Source organism: Grampus griseus (assembly GCF_964374135.1).
Source record: "Grampus griseus genome assembly, chromosome: 6".
NCBI lineage: Eukaryota > Metazoa > Chordata > Mammalia > Artiodactyla > Delphinidae > Grampus > Grampus griseus.
Window position 1 is genome coordinate 71,773,080 of NC_139000.1, and position 21,800 is coordinate 71,794,879.

At 38.7% G+C, this 21,800-nt stretch overlaps 1 protein-coding gene across 7 annotated transcripts in view; it reads right to left on the reverse strand.

The window, feature by feature from the left end:
* Positions 1-21,800, reverse strand: part of ELAVL2 (ELAV like RNA binding protein 2) — a gene marked incomplete at both ends in the record, with an annotated part of 129,568 nt that overhangs the window by 9,134 nt on the left and 98,634 nt on the right. For all 7 annotated transcript variants that reach the window (XM_082657528.1, XM_082657532.1, XM_082657531.1 and 4 more), the window contains one exon: positions 2,678-2,831. In XM_082657528.1, coding sequence (XP_082513654.1) covers positions 2,678-2,831 — 154 coding nt within the window. The remainder of the gene's footprint in view (positions 1-2,677; positions 2,832-21,800) is intronic.

A 21,800-nucleotide genomic window follows, 5' to 3' on the forward strand; every position in this document is an offset into this window, starting at 1 on the left:
CCTTTAAGAAAAATGTCTGAAGAGGCTTTTCTGGTTCCCTGAAGTTCCCCCACTGTTTTTAACTGGCTGTTCTTTATTAGAGAAATAATATTATATGGAGAAAAAGAGGTGAAAGAGGAGGTAGAGTTTAAAAATAAATAAGATAGAAGTAAAGCCTCAAAGCTCTCTTTCTTTGGCAGCATTTACTTCTGACTACGGAATGTCATTCCCTGGCTCCCGCTCTCCCCACCCTGAGAGACAAGAATGGGGGAAGGCAGAGGGATGGCCAAATACCTGTCCAGCTTTTGAGAAATGGTAGCAGGAAACCCAACTCATTCCATTTAATTAGCTTAACAGGCTATTTGGGGTGGCCATAGCTGGCCATCATGAGATTAGTAGTTGTAGGGAAAGACTTTCTTGGCAAGCAAATTGGTAGTAGCAGTACCAGCTTGGGACTAGCAGTGAGAAAAGCCTAGATGATTCAGAGTATGTCACTGAAGAAAAGAGTGAGAGGTTGTTAAGAAAGATAGGCTAAGAAAATGCACTAGACCATTATGATTTATAGGAACTTTAAAAAGGATAAAGGTCTGCTTGCTTTACAATTAATACTGTGTAAGTTGAATGGCTTAGAATTTTACTCTAAGGTAGATGAGGCCTTTTTTCCATATACACGTACTTCAGACAGCCCCTATCACTTCACTCTTCCTATTTAAGCTATACCTGCTGCACATTATTACCACCTGATGGCTGAATAACAAAATTGCAGGATTTTTCATTTTAGGTAAAGTGGATAATTTCACTCTGTAAGTCTTAAGTATAAAGATGAAATGGTGAAATGACAGCAAATCTATCCTTTCAGTTATCTATTAAGAATGAATAACCCCTAGGACTTGACTATTCCATAAGGAAAGCATTAGATAAGCAACGAAATGGCCTCTATATAGGATGAGTCATCTAAACCTATGGTCCTCAAACCTGAGCATGCATCAGTATAACCCAAAGGGCTTGGTAAAATGCCCACTCTGAGAGTTTCATTCATTAGGTTTTGGGTGGAGCCCAAAGGAGGGCTCCATTTCTAAGGAGGTTCCAGGAGGATGCTGATGCTCCAGGTGCAGAATCACACATGAGAACCACTGACTAAACCAGGAGGTGGTGAGATAAATCCACCTGTGAGCCTATATACTCAGGATGGACCTGCAGTTAAGAGATGGGCTTTCTGTATCACAGGTGAAAGAAATCTACTTTTGATTCACAAGTCCTCACTGAGAATGAATGAATGAAAAAGCATGAGAAACATGAACAAAATATCAGGCCATTTTTGTTGCTCTAAACAAATATATCTAGATTGCTAGGCCTGGATTTCTATATGACCCCATTAGCAGTCTGTGTTGTACAATACACTGTGATAGAATGTATGATAATTACAAAATGCAGCTAAGAAGAAAAGACCACATTTGTATATACCTCACTGGACTAAATTTTCTCCATACAGCAAAACCTACAGGCCATTCTCCCAAGTATGTGAATGATGGTAGATATCACTTTACTCAGAACTCAGAAGTATGGTATTCAGACTCTGTAAGAGGTAAACTAACAGCACAGAGGGGCATAACATAGGCTGCTTCTGATCAAATTCAGATCAACTAAATTGATCGTCACTTGAAGAATTAAAAACTTGGCCTAATTTTACTCTGTGGTCCATTGTTTCTTTAAAAATCACACATTGCAATGTACAACTATCTCCACAGGTACAATAATTATGAGAGAGAGAGAGGGGAAAGGAGAGAGAAAGAGAATAGGGAGAGTGAAGGAGGGGAGAAAGAAGAAACACACAGAAAAAAGAAAAACCTATTTTCTTAAAAAACAAAGAAACCCCACCCCCCAAAAAAAGACTACTCACAAAATCTTAATGTGACTGCTTAAGTATATGGCATTATAGGTTATTTTTCCCCCTCCTTACCATGTTTCCCTAATTTCCTTATGTTTTAAAAAGAATATTGCTTTTACAATAGAAAAATATGCCGGTGCCTTATTTTTAAGATCCATAATCAAATCTATATTGCTAGTTTTTCTTTAACTCAAAGCTTTAGCAGAAGAGCTAGCTCCCTTACATACAAAATTTTTAATAAACATATTAGTCTTCTTATTTTGGTTTGGTTAAAAGTAATATAAGGGCTAAAATAAATTTTTAACATTCAAAATTTTAAACTCTTACACATGCCTATACAACACAGCATGGACCTGAAAAATAGCCTTAACAGCAATTACCAGGGTAGATGTAGTGTAATCCGCTCCTGGAGAATTAGCTGCACTAAACTATGTTTTTCACAAAAATAAGATTGTTTATTAGTACTTTATAAGGAGGATGGGAGCTTTTTCCATGCAGCGGCTTGGAAATGAAGATTAATTTGTAATAACTTACATGTAATAATTATACTTATAAATTTATTACAAGCCACAAAACAGACTCCAAACCTGCACGTCTGCAGAGGAAATGACTCAAGCTTGCTCACTACACTCCACAATCTATTCTTATCCATGCATATCTATGAACAGTCCCAGCAGAAAACTGCATTTTCTGTCCCACATATACCTTTGATGTGTTCCACAGGTAAGACTTCTGTATGGGAAGGCAGAATATTTCACCATCTGCCAGTCGGAAAGCAGAAAAGATTGTCCAGAGCAGCTGCCTACTTACCAGTGACCTGGTCAACCAGAATACGAGAAGTAATAATGCGTCCGTATTGTGAAAAAAGTTGTTCCAACTCCTTCTGTGTCATTGTTTTCGGAAGTCCACTGACGTACAAATTTGCATCTCTGATAGAAGCTGAACTTGGGCGAGCATAGGAAACCTGGAAGAGAGCAATGAAACGTATATGCACACTCAGTGACCTCCCTTCTCAAACGCAAAAACTGCCTCAAGTTAGTTAGCAGCTTCTGCATTAGAAGTACACAACAAACACTGAAGTGCAAGCAAGTCCAGAGTGAACTGTTTCATTTCTGGAGAAATTCTCGACAAATGAGAAACGCCATTCCCTTGCATGGAGAGAAGACAGTATTTACCCCTAGCTTTGTAAGTGTTCAAAACAGACCAGTGGTGCACATAGCAGAGTACTACTCATGGTAATAAGTTATCCTTGAGGGGGGAAATCCCCCTAAACTAGGAATTTAGGCTCAATCAGAAGACCAAGCTTAAAGATTCTAAATTCACCTGACACATCTGTGTGAACTGTTTTTGCACGTCTCCCATCTCGGGGGTTGGGGGTGATGGTACAAAGTTTCTGAAGAATTTATTATAAGTACTTCCTTTTGATTTATTCGAAAATAGCTATCGTCCTTAAATTGCAAGAAGTTGAAGCATGAATGAACTGTACCTCCCGTTATCCTTTGCCTACTGTCTTCTTGTCCACAAATCTCTTTAATCTTGATTTTCAAAAGGTCTTAAGTCTGTCTATTGGTTTATTGACTTTATCTGCCATTTTAGGTACCCTTTCAAAAAGCTTCCCATCTTTGCGATATAGTGTCCAAATTTCTACCAGGATGGAAGACACAACAAGTCCATGTGTATTTATCATCAACACTCTTTACATGAACTCCAGGAGGAAAGGAGCTGTATCTGTCTCTCTTATCACTGTATCTTAGCACATCACACGTGCTAGAATATCTGCTGAGTAAAGCCAGGATAGTACCCCATTGATCCCGTAGGTCCACAACAGTTTGCAAGGCACACGGCATTCAAGGAGAGTTCATCACGTCATCTAGATCTTGCCCAAACTGTGACCAATAGCTCTGTGCCTATAACCTATCTCTGCCAATTTTAAGTTAGTGCTGAGTCTCATGTGCTATTTTGACCTCATTTCCTTTAGTTTAACTGTAAGCTCTTCTGAACTGACTACTAGGACAGGACCTTCACAGTATACCCCATCTGCCAGACCATTCATAAAAATGGCCAATGAGTCTACTCCTGGGCTTGATTTGGTGGAGTACCATGACAAGATAACTTCTGCCTGTTCATTGTAGCCATTAGTATCCACCTTTAATCTGACTCACTGCTTACTGCAAAACAAAATTAAAAAAATACCTTTTCAAGTTAAACAGTTTTTGATATTTGGTATGAAACACCAAATATTTTCTCCATGATTTCAATTATGTCCACAGTTCTCTGTGTTATCACTATTTTTTTCTTTCCAGAAAAAAAGACAGGTTTTATAAAGGTCTTGCTCTCTTTCACCCCAATCCCCACAGTGTTAACATTTAATACTCTTACCCTTTATTCAACAAGTTTGCTCAATAACAAGTGAAACTATACCTGCTGTTCCAAAAGCTGTATTTGGAAGTCACATTAGCACTGTCTTATACTACAGACACAGGTAATTTGGAATAGTGGTGGAGAAAAGATAGATAACTATTCACATACTACTCCTTTTTTCTTTATGCCTAAATACTTAAGAACAATGAAGATTTGGGAACTTAAATATAAGTGAAAATTAAGAAATGAAAGAAATTTCCCAAGTGCTCAAAATAATTCAAATGGCGTCTAATCTTGGGACTGCTAAAAACTGATAAAAACAAAGCAAATTAACTATATGTGCATTCAGTGATGTGAATACACGAACATCCAATTTCTTTTCTAAAATACAATCCTTCATTACCTGGGTAAGCTAAAAATCCCACCACTCAGACACTCTTAGAATCTAGGACTCTAAGGCTTTATTTCAGTGGCAGGGAGCTCTCACCAAGTCAGCTGTTAGTCTGCTCCAGATTGTGTGACTGAAGTGTTCCCCTTATAAAGAGCCACTTCCCATGGGCAACAGAATAGGCACCTACACATGCTCAGAGTTAGGAGGTTTACTTCCAATGACTGATGAAGCAGGCAGCCTCAACACAAGCTCAAGCAAAGGTGACACCTCTCTAACCAATATGCCTGGGCTCAAAACCAGGTTTAATTCATTAAGGGCTCTTGAATTTGAACAAATTTTACCTTCTTTGTATGGTTAATAGGAATAATAAAATAATCTCTAATCCACCTAAACTGCTATTAGCACAGAGCCTAAAAACTTAGGTGACTACACTATATTTACCTCTACATGCATCTGAGAATGTAGGTAAAGACCTCAACCATTACAGTTGAGAGCAACCTGAGTCCCTTACTGTGTTCCAGAATAATTTACTCACGCAGTGACATTCACTGCTTTGTGCATTTCAGAGGAGTGTGGGTGGAGTGTTTTAAAAGTTATCCTAAAATATATTTAGGAAAACGGGTTTATATTTAGTGCTTATGTAAAAGCTTTGAAAACATACTTGGGTCAGTTATGTTATCTGCATTTTTTTTTTTCTTTCAGTGTCTGGTCTTCAGTTCACATTGCTTCTTTAATTCCCAACCTGTATTGACTATATTTTCTTATTTTCTGTATTCTCGATGCTCTGGCATTTGTGGCCTTGATCCTGGAGAGACTGCCCCTCCCAGGAATAGCTAATTCTAGAGATAGTAAGTGACCCCCCCCCCCCCGTGAGGTACCTCTGATACACAAACCAGTCAATCCAGAGACCACACCCCCAACTCCTTTATCAAATCCTCACATCAAGCTAATATTCCTCCTGCTCTAAATCAGCTTAGGGCCAGGTAACTTACAATCAGGAACCACCCCTATAGACCAGAGCCCTCCAAAACTACTCAAACTACCCAACGCCAAACCTACTCAGTGTACCTGTCCTGCCTTGTCCTTAGCTTTCCACTAGGACACAACAAAAGCTCTGAGCCATGCTCTGCCCTCTCCCCTCTGCCTCCTAGCCATCCCTGGTGCTTGCCCATGTGGCCTTGCATGGAACGTTGTGCCTGCTGTTTCTAGAGATCTGTTAAGTATAAACTTCTTCCTTCATAACAATCATTTATGTGTCTGTATGTAAGGTAAGACACCTGATTAAAACAAATCCCAGGTACATTTTTAGAACACAGCTACATTCAAAGGGCTCCAAGAACCAATAACAAACCTTCTCAAAATATTGTTTTTCAGTAACTTTGTCAAAGAACTGGTTCCTATCACCACAGGCAGGGTGATTGATTGTATAGAAGCTCATGGTGGTAACAATATTTCCATTTAACTTACAATTAGGGGCTTATGGGACTTCATCATTTGCAAAGCATTTTCAGATACAGTATTTTGTTTGTGCCTCACCACAACCCTGTGAAGGCACACATTCGTATTTTATAGCTGAGGAAACAGATATAGACAAGGTAAGTAAAATTCCTAAGGTTATACACAAGTGTTGAACTCTGGCTTAAAATTCTGATCTTCTGAACCCACGTCCTTGTCTCCTTTGTCCGGTTTTCATGCCACAGTACCACATTACAGTAACTAGCTCATCAGTGCACTTGTTCTGAGAGTTTGAAAAATTAAATTAATCTTGATTGTTTCTTAAGCACACACACACAGTGAAACTGAGGACAGACAGTAGAATAGGATGGCACCAAAAATTACAGTTAAGTCAAGTTATTTTATTTTCCCATTAATATTTTTTAAAGCAACTTTTCCCAAGAAACGATGAGTGGCCACTAATTGCAATTAACTGGAAAAACTACACATCATAATAAGAATTCTGAAATTAGTTTTATTACTTTCTAAGATTTAGAATTCCATTAAATGAGCATCGTACCACCACTCCCCCTTGCCCACTTCCAGGAAATAAAGATGAAGGAAGGGCAACTTCTCTCCTCCCAGATCAATGTGCTATGTCTCCCCTCTATACGTTTATTGTTTCTTGGAATTAAAGCAGCCCCCCGCCCCATCAAGGATATCACTGTCAGCAACATCCTCCCTTCCAGGAAACGGAAAGTATTTCTTCCTCTTCTTCTACCTCAAAGGATTATAAATAGAAAACATACTTAGACCAAAGTAGGCAGAAGACTTGCAATAGGATATGGACTTGTATTTTACTTTGGAGATTCAAATCAGTTTCCAGACCAAATTTTCTATCTGGCAATTATCAGCAATTCTTGACTCTGATTTTTCTGTGGGTCTGGAGCTCAAACTGGTGCCTGGCTTTAATACTTACCTAGAGAACTACTCTTGCGCTACCTGAAACCTCAAAGTGTTAAGTCTATCTTTGTGGTTCTTCAAGACTAAAATAAAACCCTATGGAGAAGACCCAAGACATGGTCTTGTTTTATGGCAACTTCTTTAGTAGAAATACTTCGATAAAATTGAGTTACTTGTAGTGAGGTGGATGGACCCAGGGTTTGTCATACAGAGTGAAGTAAGTCAGAGAGAGAAGAACAAATACTGTATGCTAACACATATATATGGAATCTAAAAAAAAATAAATGGTTCTGATGAACCTAGGGGCTGGACAGGAATAAAGACCCAGACGTAGAGAATGGACTTGAAGACATGGGGAGGGGGAAGGGTAAGCTGTGACAAAGTGAGAGAGTGGCATGGACATATATACACTACCAAATGTAAAATAGATAGCTAGTGGGAAGCAGTCGCATAGCACAGGGAGATCAGCTCAGTGCTTTGTGACCACCTAGAGGGGTGGGATAGGGAGGGTAGGAGGGAGGCACAAGAGGGAGGGGATATGGGGATATGTCTACATATAGCTGATTCACTTTGTTATACAGCAGAGACTAACAGATCATTGTAAAGCAATTATACCCCAATAAAGATGTTTAAAAAAAAAAAAAGAAACACTTTGATACAATGAACCTCCAGCATATGTTCCAGTGGGGTCAAAATAGCTTCTTCTTTCACCAAGTGAGAGCTGTTCTCCAATCTACATTCACTGGATTAATAGATAGGTTTGGATTTTACATTTTCACTGCCATTTAAACAGGTAAATATTTAATGCCTGAGGAGCAAGGTTATGAAATATCAAAACTACTAAGTGAAGGATCTAATTTAAGAGGCAGCCAGAGAGTCTTCAATTTAAATATTTAAAGATGATACAGAAAGTACAACACTGAATACCAATCTACTCCAAAGATAGCAATTTAAAACTCAGGTTTATTCTGGAATTCCTCACAACCCTACAAGTGATATAATAAACAAAGACAAGCAGTGCTGAGATTACTTGAAGGGAAAAGGATGGGAGACAATCGGAAGTACCAGACAAATAAATGCTCTAGCCAATGGCTTCTCAAACTGTTCTGCACAAATGAGATCAGACTGGACAAAACAGAGATAAAAACAGAGTTATCAAAGTAATTAGGTCTTGAAAATGGAATAGTTTGAGACACAGTATGTTCCTTGCAATTAAAACCTCATTTCTTCATCAGCAACTAAAACTAATTATACATTAAACCTTCAAGGACAAGTAACACATATACTAAGAATGGGCTATCAAAACACAAGTTAATCAAAATACACAGAACTAAAAGAAATGAAAATATCTTATGGAAAGAATTGGTACTTCATGTACATAGTAAAGTTTAAAATCCCTGCACATCACTTTATCAGCAGTCCATCTAAATGCTTTTGTCCAAAAATACAACTGCTCTCAATTCTCTCTGCTTCATCAATGATCAGTGACAGTGAACATTAATACCAACAGATTAAAGTGATAAGGACTATAAATGAACAAAGCAATCTCTTCTTTATTAAACTAAGGACATCTGAAAAATCTCCCACTGGCAAGATCACCATTGAACAACTTCTATCACTTGTCAATTACTGACCCAGGACTACAAACATTAAACCTGAAAATTAGATACTTGCCACTTCAGACTTTTTTTTTGAAAAGCTCCATTCAATCTCTTCAGCTGAAAGAAGTGGACAAGGTCATAGTTATGCCTATTTAAACTGAGAGTTAATTGCTGCTCATATCAAAAAACGGAGTCTTGATGGGACTGAGGAAAATGATACTATCGCTAAATAAAAATTAGCTCCAGCTCTGGCAGGCAGTAGCAAAGGTCTTGTGAAAGCATCAAGGCTTTACAGGCAGGGAGCTATATTGGACCCTCCAAGAGAGCTCAGAAACACACAGAAAGATGTGACCTCTAACCACAATTCAGGCCACAGACCTCAAAACCCACCAAAAGGAAGCAATGTCCTTTGATCTACTTCTAAACGCAAAACCCTACCAGAAACAGGTCTCAAACACACACCAAGACATACACATATCCGTCCAAGACTAGGTTTTGCAGAGGACAAGCATGTTTCACAGAGGGCTGCAAATGAGTAGACTTGAGAGAACAAAGCATACAGAAGTAAGTCCATAAGAAATTAAAGATTCCCTCTAGCAAAGGTGCTGGAGATAAAAGGAATAATCATACCTAACAGGAAGACTTAGTAAAGGTACTGTAGATTAGAGCAGTTGCCTTTAAGAGGTATTCCAAGAATACAGAATACTGCATCCATGGAAAACACACACGGAACCTCAAATTTTACTGAGACTGGGTTGGTTGAATGCTTTCAGTCTATATCAAGATTGTCTTGATTCAAATGAGAAGTTCAGAGATACCACAAAATACATTTGATTGGGTTATTCTGTGCTTAAAATCTCTCAGGGACTCCCTAATGCTTTAAGATTAATTTCAAGTTTCTTAGTCCATTATACTCAGGGTACTGACTAGCTTCTCTATATAAACACATACAACCTTCAGTAGTTTCCCAAAGCTTCCTGCTCTCACTTCCCTGTGTTAGTGTAAGCTGCTCTTTCCAGTCATCTAAATTTTCGTCACTTCAGACTCTGCTTGGGCATCACCTAGTTTCTAAAGTCAACTCTCATCCATCCTCTCCACTCTAGTCTGAGCTGGGTACCCCTTACCTGTGCCCACACTGCATTGTATGCCTTGTTCTCTTAAATACTGAAGAAACGAAGATGTACTCATCTGTTACTGTGTCTTGTGAGTGGCTTAACTGCTTGAAATATGAAACCTTGTCTTTATCCTCTTTGTTCACCCTAGTACCTACCAAACATATATTGTAATGAGGATGATTTATCATCACACACTTATTGAGGAGATTTTATTTTTGAAATCTTGTCTAGAAAGTTAGGAGAGGCCACAATCTGCTAATATACCAAAAATCCTATGTGATGGTACCTTCTGAATATACTTGACTGTAGATTCCACTAAACATTAAAAAAAAAAAATGAAGTCTCATTTTGTAAACTGGGGATTCAAATCTCAAGAGGCAATAAAACCTTAAACACAGTTATATGTTGCAGGGGTGGGGGGTGTCGTAATTTTGGAGCAAAAATACAGATATCATTTAGTCCAAACTCTTTGTATTTAGAAAAAAAGGGAAACTTCATACTTGTCCAAAGACACAGAGCAAAAGAGTTGGGTGTAGAATACCAGAGTCTTGACTCTTTGTCAAGGGGTTTTCCATTACACCACTGGCTGCAACACACAGTCTGAAACGATGCAAATTTCTAGAGAAATGATCAGACATTTATAAGGAGATACTAGAAAAGATATGCGAGAAGGAAAGAACCTTAATTTTGCCAAATGTTTTCTTATACATAAGGAAATCTGAAATACATCAAATGAGTCTTTCCCTTAGGACAGTTACTGTATTTCTCCTACTAGTAGTGCCTGAGAATTATTTAGGAGATTTATGAGATATTTGAGAAAAATCTAATAGGGGTGAGGGGAGTTGAAGAGAAAAAAATAAATCAAACTAAGAATCCTGAGACTGGAACTTCCCTAGCAGTCCAGTGGTTAAGAATCCGCACTTCCACAGCAGGGGGCGTGGATTCGATCCCTGGTCAGGGAACTAAGATCTCATGCAGTGCACTTCGTGGCCAAAAAAAGAATCCTGAGGCTAACACGCTTTACCTTCTTTTTTTAAAAGAATCACGTACCATTTAAGATAAAGGGAAAACAGCAACTGGATGTTTTACACCAGAGGGACTTTCCCAGTTTCACATCATTTCCAAGTTTTAGTGCAACATCATTAAATAAAATTCAAGGCAGGTGATTCTTATATCCAACTTAAAGGTGAAGCTAAGAATAAGTGATCATATATGACACTGTTAAAAACAATACTAAAACTACTAAAGAGCCATAGGAAAACAAAAGTATGCTGGTTGTGAAATCTGTATGACACAACTAATCATAAACGGAGGACTTGACAGATTAGATTTCCCTTTTCACACATCTTAAACACCCTCTGAAAAATTACCTTAAGCAGAGTTTATTAAATGTTACCCAAAACAGTTTCATCCATGTGCATCAATTAAATGAGGGTCCAAATAGGTTGTCATGACAGGCATCTTTATTTTTTATTAAACTATCATAGTTGGCAGGTATCTGTCCTTTTATTGTTGCTTCTGCTTTGGCTGTAGTACACAGTTGGTTCGGCAAGGACTCTCATGCTGGTAAAAGCAAACAGGAAGTCCATGGTAAAGATATTCTTGAAATGCAACTTGGAGAGGCCACAAATACCTTCCAAATTCCTCAAGATCTTTGCACGCAAAGAATTTACCAAAAAATAAAACACAAGTAGAGCGATGGTAGTGGATATGACATCTGAATGCAGTGTGTGGTTAAATCATATCCACTACTGCAGTGGTGGTGGATTAGTCATTCCAAGGTCTAAGCAGGAATCCGTCAATTAAAGTGTTCCGTATTCCATTTCCAATCCCATACCTTCACTTAGCTCATTAAAATTTTAGAAAGTGATTTCAGTAAAGTGGCATGGAAAAAAAAAAATAGATGGGAGTTTCAGCTGTAACCACCGAAGAATCCATTCCTGCTTTGTCTATATTAAGTTGTTTTCAATAGTGGTTAAGAAAGCAGATTCCCTTACTTTTAATATCTAAAGTGAGAAATGAGCCTCTTTCTTTGGCCACATAATCTTTAGAAACGTCAAGTAACATGAATAATGAATAGGCTGGAATTGAGGCAAACACGAGTTACTTTAGTACTAGGTCAAAAAACTTACGGCAAAAGAGAATGCACCATTACTGGTGAAATTCGGGCCACAAGAGATCATATTTTGAACTAGTGGCCTGAAACTGGTGCTTGCACTAGAACTCTCCAAAGTTACAAGGGAGTAAGATCATAGGGCACGAAGTCTCACAGAACTAAGTTCAGGTCTTGGCTTTGTCACCAGTTATATAACTTGGGAATAATTTCCTTAGGTCCTTTGAAGCGGGTATTTTTTTATTTGTAATTTGATGTTAATGATAGTCCTTACCTCACAGTGATTTTACAATGATTAAACAGAATGATAAAACTAAGAGCATAGAGCTGGAGAACAATAATAATGTTTTCATCATAATATAATGATTTCACATATATAAAATTATGTAACAATACAGATGATGATAGCTCCTAGTATTTATTAAGTGCTTACCATGTGCCAGGTACTGTCCTGGGTATGTTACATTTATTAATTCAATTGATCCTCATAACCAGGGTATTAATTGGTTATTATTATCAGAGGCCCCAATTTATGGAAGAAAAAAACTCAAATATTACCAGTATCTCTGAGGTTTGGCACAAGGAAGATGTATGTACTTTAACAGAAAAACAGTTCAAAGATTAAGTAAAGCTTCTTCCAAATCTATTGCAGTTATTATCAAAACTCTCATTACAATAAAATTTGTAATTACAATATTACAAAACAAGTATTTTTTAAGAGAAGAGCAGATGAGTAGGTTGGAAAGCCTGAGCCTGGCTGAAACAAAGCATGATGGAAAGACCATCCTACTGTCATACACAGGGTCAACATCCAGTATCTTTTTTTTTTTGGCTGCACCGTGCCACTTGTGGGATCTTAGTTCCCCAACCGGAGGGATCGAACCCAGGCCCTCGGCAGTAAAAGTGTGGAGTCCTAACCACTGGACTGCCAGGGAATTCCCATCTAGCATCTTTAAATGGGCTGATAAGAAAAGCCAACAATTTCTCCAAAGAAACTGCCACATATCAAATCCTCCTACTTCTTCACTCCCTCTCAGAGGTCTCTTAGAGCTTAATGTGAAATGCAGAATGAGAAACAGGATACTTTTTTGGTAGACAGTAGTAGACACAATAAATGGACTTCATGAAATAGAGCCTAACATCAAGTTAGATTAGGGTTACATGAATGTTTCTGAATATGGGATGGTTACAAGAGTCACCAAGAAACCAGGGCCTAATGACTCAATGTGAATTCACACTATGAAAAAACACTAAGAATCCTACACTAGCAGGGAGAATTGTAAATTTTTCATTTTAGACACTTTCACTAAATATACTCTGAGGACGTTAGAGAGATTTAGAGAAGGGAAATTTCAGTACTTAGGACTCAATACCCAGATGTGCTTGGGCTTCTCCAACACTAGCAGAGCAGCAGACTGCCTCAGAGCCTCCCTGCTGCCCCCAAGTAACTGGGAGCACTGCAATTCACTTACAACGCTTTTACAGTATTAGGCTTTAAGCTCCTAAAGGGTTGAAACTTATTCTTATACATACAGTCATCCCTCAGTATCCAAAGAGCCCCTGTGGGTACCAAAATCCACAGATGCTCAAGGTCCTCATATAGAACAGTGTAGTACAACAAAGAGAGTCAGCCCTCCATATCTGCAGATGTGAACCCGAGGGCTGCCTATATGTGTGTATGTATGGATAGCCCCATCTACCAAGTAAGCACTCCAATACCTGCTGAGTGAATCTATTCCACGGCCTCCTGCAGGGGCTATTTCTAAAGTACCTCTCAGACAAGATGACTAGAAGGTGTGATGCTTGTCCAAACAATCTGGCTTTTTGTGCTTCACTGGAAACAATACAAGTTAAATTGGCTTATAGAAAAATAGCCGTACTCACCCAATTCTTAGAAAGCTATTCTGCAGTAAAAGCTCTTAAGGGTTCTTTCAAGATTCTGAAACTTCATCAGACGCAATCTCCAACAAAAACCATACTATCAGGATACCTGTCACAACTTTACCCCCCAAAATAAAGTTAAAATATAATTTATGTAATATTTGAGCATCTAGCGTGTCTAAGGCACTGTCAACAGATTAAATAGCTGAGTTACAAAGTTAAACCTAAAGAAGGGACTACACGCTACATGTGATATAAGTAAACTGGAGCTGTTTAGAATAAAAGCTAATTAGTTTTTTTTTTTTTACTGGTTGGTAACGTGTGGAAAAAGAAAAAGGTTCTCAACAGGCCAATTTTGGTAGGTTACACATTCTAGGACTTTCACATACTCCATCTAAGGTTTGAGAGAGAAAGAATATACGGAAGAGACACAGATGATAGACAACAACACAGGCTCATGTGCATTATGTAGAAAATCTCACGTAAAAAAATAACAGCTAAATCTTCATTTATTGTAGAAAAGAAAAAAAAAGCCAGTAGGTCCCTTATACACCCATCATTTGCCCGTATCTTCACTGAATCCTAACACCTAACAGGAAGCCACAGTTTCACTTTTAATTTCACTTAAATTGTGAATTTTCCCATCTTTGAGTACATAGAGCAGGTCTCCCACTCTTTCTTGTGAACAATAAATAGAAACTTCCTCATTCAGAAATTACAGACAAAAGCATAAGTTTTCTATGACGTGCTCTGAAGATGAAGATGCCTGCCCTCAGAGAGCAGACCACCGAATAGGAGAGAAAGGTAACGTGCAGCGAAAAATAAGTGCTTTGTTGGCCAAATAAAACTTGGTAAGTAATGATGGTGGTATAAGGCAGTATAGGCAGGGATGACCCAAGCAAGGCAGGAGGTAAGAGTCAGACTTGCATCTTCAAGAGTAAAGAACCCAGATGTGACAGGATAAAAATTTCTATAGGACAGTGACAACACTGGAATAGTAATGGTAGAGCCCTAAACGTCAAGGTGAAGCTTTTATAAGCAGGGGAGTAACAGGTTACAGAAATGTATATGCGTTTGTCATATACATATACAATACTGAGATAGTTTTTCCATCATAAGCTAGGTGAGGAGAATAGTCAAAAATCAGTGTGGCGGGCTTCCCTGGTGGCGCAGCAGTTGAGAGTCCGCCTGCCAATGCAGGGGACACGGGTTCGTGCCCCGGTCCGGGAAGATCCCACATGCCGTGGAGTAGCTGGGCCCGTGAGCCATGGCCACTGAGCCTGCGCTCCGCAACGGGAGAGGCCGCAACAGTGAGAGGCCCGCAAAAAAAAAAAGGGCTTCCCTGGTGGCGCAGTGGTTGGGGTCCGCCTGCCGATGCAGGAGACGCGGGTTCGTGCCCCGGTCCGGGAGGATCCCGCATGCCGCGGAGCGGCTGGGCCCGTGGGCCATGGCCGCTGGGCCTGCGCGTCCGGAGCCTGTGCTCCGCAACGGGAGAGGCCACAGCAGTGGGAGGCCCGCGTACCGAAAAAACAAAAAACAAAAAAACAAAAAAACAACAACAACAAAAAAAAAAATCAGTGTGGCAATTAAAAAAAAAGTTAATTTGAATACCATCTACAATAAGTTTCCTTTTGTTCTATAACTAGAAGAAAAAAACTGCTTCACTGTAATGTTACCTCAGATATCTGAGTCTTCTCTGACCTACTTATACATACTGTAATGAAATTATAATGATCCTATCTCTGTGTGTACACTAAATACTCCACAGAGAAATTTCTTCTTGGTACCATCTGTAAATATCTTAAATGAGTCTCAAAGGTCACAGTGGATCTTTTCAAAACAAGGCAGATATGTGTCTATGAACAAATGAATTAATCTGCCCCAAATTCATTCCTATAGTTCCTCTTATAAATTAGGTCTCCACTTAAAAAGGATAAATGTAAAATATGGGGCTAGGATGGATCAAATTTTTCTACCAATCATTTTTGTAGAAGGTTATTACTTGATAGAACAAGCACACTTACAGTTTTTAGATGCAAGTGTCCTCCAAAAAAGTACATGTCACATAAAGGCCTCTGTGTCTTTGGATGAGACATTCCTTCATGTGCAATATCTTTCTTCTTTCTCTCCCTGATAAATCCTATTTTGTAAAACCCTATCATCTCTGAAACCATTACAGAGGCCTCTCAACAGCTGGTGACATATCCTTTTCCATTGCACTCTGCATTCACTTACCATACATCCAAATAATGGTCACATAAAGCAAGTGCTGTCTCCCCTGCTACACAATGACATCAAGGACAAGACTACATCTTGTCACATTTTAGCACTGTTCCAACATTTAGCAAAGCTGGCTGGTACATACTAACCACTCAAAATGCCTCCAGAATTAATTAGTTACTCATAGGTGTTCCCTATCCAAGACTGTATAACCATGACTGTACAGTCTTACAATAATTTGCGATTAATTATTTTTTAATATTATGATTGATATCTTTGCCTTTAGGGTGGGGGAGAAGCAGGGGGGAAAAGCACATGTATAATGAACATAATAACTTTTAAAGCACATGACCTTCCCTACAAACTTGGAGACTGACCCACTGGTCTTGTTATAGTTCCATATAATGTAATAAGGCTGTAATAGGATGAGACTCTTTTACTAAACCTTTAATGTATGTTAAAAAATTATTCCTCAAACTTCTGAAGGAAATTTTCTAATGATCTTCCTCTTTTAAACAAAGGAGAAGATAGTTTATTTCAACAATCCCCCTTCAAACACCTGTTAGAAATATAAACAGTCTGCAATCCATACCTGTATTACAAGTATACTACAATAGCCAAGATTTATTATTGTTTTAGGGCTTGTTTTGACCCATTTGTCGGGGATCTGGTGTGTGTGTGTATGCACTTATACTCTCAAAAAAAAAAAAAATTAGGAAACCAAAATCTCTTTCAAGGGTAGACTGTCTTTGGTAAATAAGACTTGATCATCATAAGCTATACATCGATTAAAAAAAAAAAAGAGGCAGTAACAGAAAACATTTTGGATTAGCTATGGCATTTCTTACCTCTCAAATAGGCCTAGATGGAGATTTGCATAACAGATACGTGTGTGTGTGTGTGTGTATAAAACATACAGCAAAAGGATAATAGAAATGTTATTAAAAGCCTTCCCCAGAGCCAAAGAAAGTTTTACCTACATATATTTTGTAGACCTGACCTAAGTTATACAACTATGAAAAGTGTTCAATAGATAATTTAAAAGGAATAACCCCTGAAATATTACTGAATGTTTTATAACTTCAAACCTACCAAGATATTTTTCTCTCAACATGATTAGACATTAGAGAATAATCATGGGGAAAGCTTTTTTAAATGAGCTGATTTGCGGGACTAATAGTCTCATTCAAAGACAATCTCTGATTCTCCAAATATCTATTAGACACCTGAGCTATATATTCCCCCAAACAGCTTTAACAGAAAGTAATTACTGTACTCCTAAAGCCTTTTGTATGACAGTTGTGAAGATTTTACGAGAGAGGGTTTTTAAGGAAAACACCAACAACCTTAACTGTACACAAAGAAGAGACTGTATATCATTCATTGCCATTCATAGAACTCCTCCAGAAATGTAAAGAGGGGAAGCAAGGAGGAGATAACCACCTTTACCTTTGTTGCAAGACAAAGTGTTCCCCTGCTTCAGATGACCTCACTTTACCTTGAGAATCCAGTTCTACGGTATTTAATTACACTGTTGGGAGCACAGAATGGTCTGGCACCATGCCCTTTCCCTGGGTCTCACTGATTGATAGCATCAATAACATTCACTGGCTGTAATTAAACCGCCAAATAGTATCCCCTTTGTCACTTGGCAGATCAATGTTCTTTAATACTCAAAGAACAAAGTACAAAGGTGAGAGAGGTGTTTTTAGCCCTCACCTTCACAGTTCATTTGACTTTGTGCTTCAGAGGAGTTTGCAGACAATGCATATTTCACAATTCCCCCAAGAACACTGGTTAATGAAGAAGAACACTAAGGAAAACCCTGCAAGTTGGTGACAAGTACTTATTAACCCATTTTTGCAAATCTGAGCAGAACAGAGACATACTAAGCCTTTGGGCAACAGTATGCACACACTACTTTCCCACAGCTTTGGGACAAAATACAGTTTATAGGTCAAAAGGTTTATACATTAAGGTAGCACACAGTAAATTTTTTTTCTTTAAATATTTTCAACATGCTATGTGTAAGAGTCCTTTATGATAAGAGCAAATTCCCATTTATTCAGACCCTGACTAGAAAGTTCAAGTATCCAGATACTAGGGAGGGTGGGTCAGGAGTGTTGCTAGAAGTTTATAAAAATGTGACAAACTTTTATTGTATTGTAAAAGCAACCTCTATAATCTAAGGATTCACAACCATCTTGGATCATAAAATTCAAGTCCTAAACTCTATACTATGAAATACCCATTGTAAATGAATGAGCCCCAGAAGAACCATGCGGCAAATTCTCCACTCTCAGAATCAAACATTAAATGATGTTTACGTACTTGTAACGCTAGAAGTATTTAATGACATTCAAATGCTCTGAAAATGAGCACGCGCATCTGTGTACGAGAGACAGAGAGAATGAATGTGTGTGAGAGAAAGGGTAAGTATGACATTATATTCATTAAAATTACACCTGTTAATCACAAGCATTCCAGATAGCTTATGAGAGGACCCACAAATGAAAATCTTACTTACATATATCAATAGATTTGTTTTGAAACAAGCACCAGAGACCTATCCAAGTGTAAACTATTAAGGTCCACTAAACAATGGTTCTCAGGTCAGGCCACCACCTGCTAAGAATCACCTGTGGTGCTTGTTAAACTACAATTTCCTTGGTCTCACTCTGTAGATAATCATATTCAGTAAGTCTTGACTAGGGTCCAGAAATCTGCATTTTATCAACCAGACCACTCCAGTGATTTTGATGAACATTAAAGTTTTAGCAGTCTCTTATGTTGAGGGATTTTAAATAGGTAAAAGTCTCAAACTCTGGGGCGTGTTTGGGTTTCCTGGAGAGCTCATAAAAATTACAGATGTCAAGCCCTTCTCTTCACCATCCACCAGTGTTGGTTTCTGGATAACACAAACTCCCAGGTAGCTTGAAAGTGTATGTGACTATAAATCACCAACAAATACAAAAATGCAAAAGTAAAACAAAGCCCATAAAACCCATCCAAAGGTATTTCTGAGAACCGGACCTGCTGCAAGCGGCTCAGCTGGGTTGGGGAGCCCATCAGTATAGCCAGTCTCGAAAAGGCTGCTGTGCTTGATTCTATGAGGTCAGAGCCTCTCTCAATGGCTCTGGAATCTTTCTAGGAAGGTGAACAGGGTCGTTTGGGTGGTCAGAAATGGTCAAATTTCTAAAGAGTCATTTAACAAAATTTGTGGAAACTAAAGCATTTTCTGAATTATAAGTTTCCAGGGCCAGGCAGGCACTCTGCTTGCCCTTCCTTCGGCTCACCTGTGGGTCATTTCAAGACTCATTAGCAAGCCCAGAACCTATGCAGGAAGGATTAAACTTCTCATTCCCCTGGGAGGAGGTAACCTGGTACTAATGACCCAAAAGAAAGCCTATTAGCATGATTTATTTTTTTCAAAACCTACTTCTCTATAACACAAGGTAACTAGAGCCATTTTAAAAATATCCAACAAAACTGCACCAAAGAATTAAACATTGTGACTACTTTCTTCAGAGTAAAAGTAGCTTTTTAATTCCTCCCCAACTAGACTTCTAAAATACCACTTTAATATAGAAAATGCAGACTGAAAAACAATGGAATATTCTTGATATTCTGTCTCTGAAAACAACAGGTCAACACAAGTATTTTCTACCTCTAGATGTCAAGTCAATCGTTTCACCGGAACTATGTAACCTGGGACCATCTCTACCATTTTATAAATGAGCGAATTAGGCCAACAGAGCAAGAGCAGAACACGAACCCAGGACTTGTGACTCCACGTCCTGATGCAGCATTCGAAGGAGTTCTTCAAAGGTGGGGTGGGGTGGGGTGGGAGGGACAGGGGTAAGTAATCAATTTCCTGTATTGTTTTCAAAATATAGCCGCCTCTCTTGCTTGCTCATAAACAGCATGCCAAGAAACTTCCCGAAGCAAAAGCTCCACCAAGAATTCTGATGTAGTACTTATGGCTGAGAACTGATGCTAAAGGCAATTACAGGAAAACCTGGCAGAGGTGGGAGTGAAAGAAAATCGACTACACATGCTTTTGTAAAGAGCCCACACAAATTTAAAGAGAGACAAATGCACTTTTCTGTGATTTTTAAACTAGCATCTAGGACTCAAAAGGAACCTACCAGAAAAACATTCTTGAAGAATGAGTGGTCTCCTATAAAACAGAGATTCAAAAAGTTACTATAATGCTTCTTTTACTGTCCATTACCATTGAAATACTTAAATCGATGTTAACTCACCTATCTGCTAAGTAGGACCTCCAGATACCAGTTTTCTTCTCAAACCGGAGGTCTGGCTGTCTCACTTGCACAGCCTGAAAGAGTTTTTCTACCACCAGGCACAGCTCCACTCCCTCGCACCTAACAGAGGCCTGGTTCAGAAAATCTCAGGACGCTAAAAGTCCCAAATCAAGGTCCTCAAGAGAATATTCAGTTTGTTTATAGTGTACGGACGCTTGAACATCAATAATGTGAAACGGAAAGAAAACCATAAAAGGTGCCAGCATCAGCCAATGTGGCCTATTTCTGGTCCTAGTAGTACTATTATTAGCTATATCGTTTTTGAACAAGTCCCTTAACCTGAGCTTCCTTTCACTGGCCAAAGGGAGTATTTGGCTACAAGACACTATTGTTTTGGCATGAATCCAGACAAGCAAAAGGATTAAAAGTCCTATGAAAATACTATACAAAGCAGATAGAGCAAGAAATTAAGAGACTTTTTCAGAAGGTAGCACACCTATCTTAACCTCTCCAGCTAGCTCTGGAAGAACAGACTGAAGCCACCAAACTGACCCAGCACTACTTCTCCTGAGTTATACGTGAACAACAACAAGTCCTACCCTACCCTTAAAGAGCAGTAGAAAAGTTAAGCAGACAAGTGCTAACAGTGCCTTGCAGAAATGCCTTTGCTGATGTACGTTTATGAAACAGGCAGGAAATGTAGGGCCATGCTTGGGTAATAAAGTGATCTATAAAATCCCTCCCAAGGAAAATGGGTTAGTTCAGCTGCTAAGACTCTCCCACCACCACCCTCCATGGCTCACAAGCAGGGATGGACAGGAAGTAAGCTAGGACACTGCCCCCAGGAACCATCCTCCTCACCCTTTCCTCTGTACAGTCTCAGCCTCTGCTCCAACAACTGTGGAAAAGTATCTACAGAAAAGCTGTTCAGAGAATGCCAAGTTATTGCCCTCTAGGAACTTTCAAATGTCTAATTCCCAATATGGACAAAGCTTGTAAGGAGCAGAAGTAACACAACAGGCCTGAAGTCAGGACAAACAAAGTCTGGACCCTGCTAGGTCCCTGAGATAAGTAAAAATCTCTGGGGCTTTTTATGTTTTAAAAAATCAAAGCTGAAAATAAATCATTCCACAAAACACATGATGTGCATTATACAAATAACACATTACTCAAAAAAAATCTGTTATTCCTCATTTCATATAAGGACTATGTAAACTGGACTCAATATAGATACAAGAATTTTATCTAAATGCACTGAAGAGTTTCTGATAATCAGATATGGCAGTACACTTAAAATTTGGCACATGGCTCTAGAAAGTTCCAGACCATGGGTTAAAAATGAAGTTAGAAAAACGTGCACTCAGTCTGTATTTTTTAAAAGGCAAAGAAATCATTTACTCAAAGTTTCCATTTTTGCCTCCACATTTTCAACTTTTTTGTCTCCCCTCAGAGATCTGACCAGCTAAATAACAATTTAGGATAACGTCTCACAAGTTGCCAGTTAATCTGAGGCCTGTCCTTCAGACTATTACTTTCAAAATTTCCAAATCTGGTCAAGGTAAAAGGTAAATGATGATCTGTACTCAAGT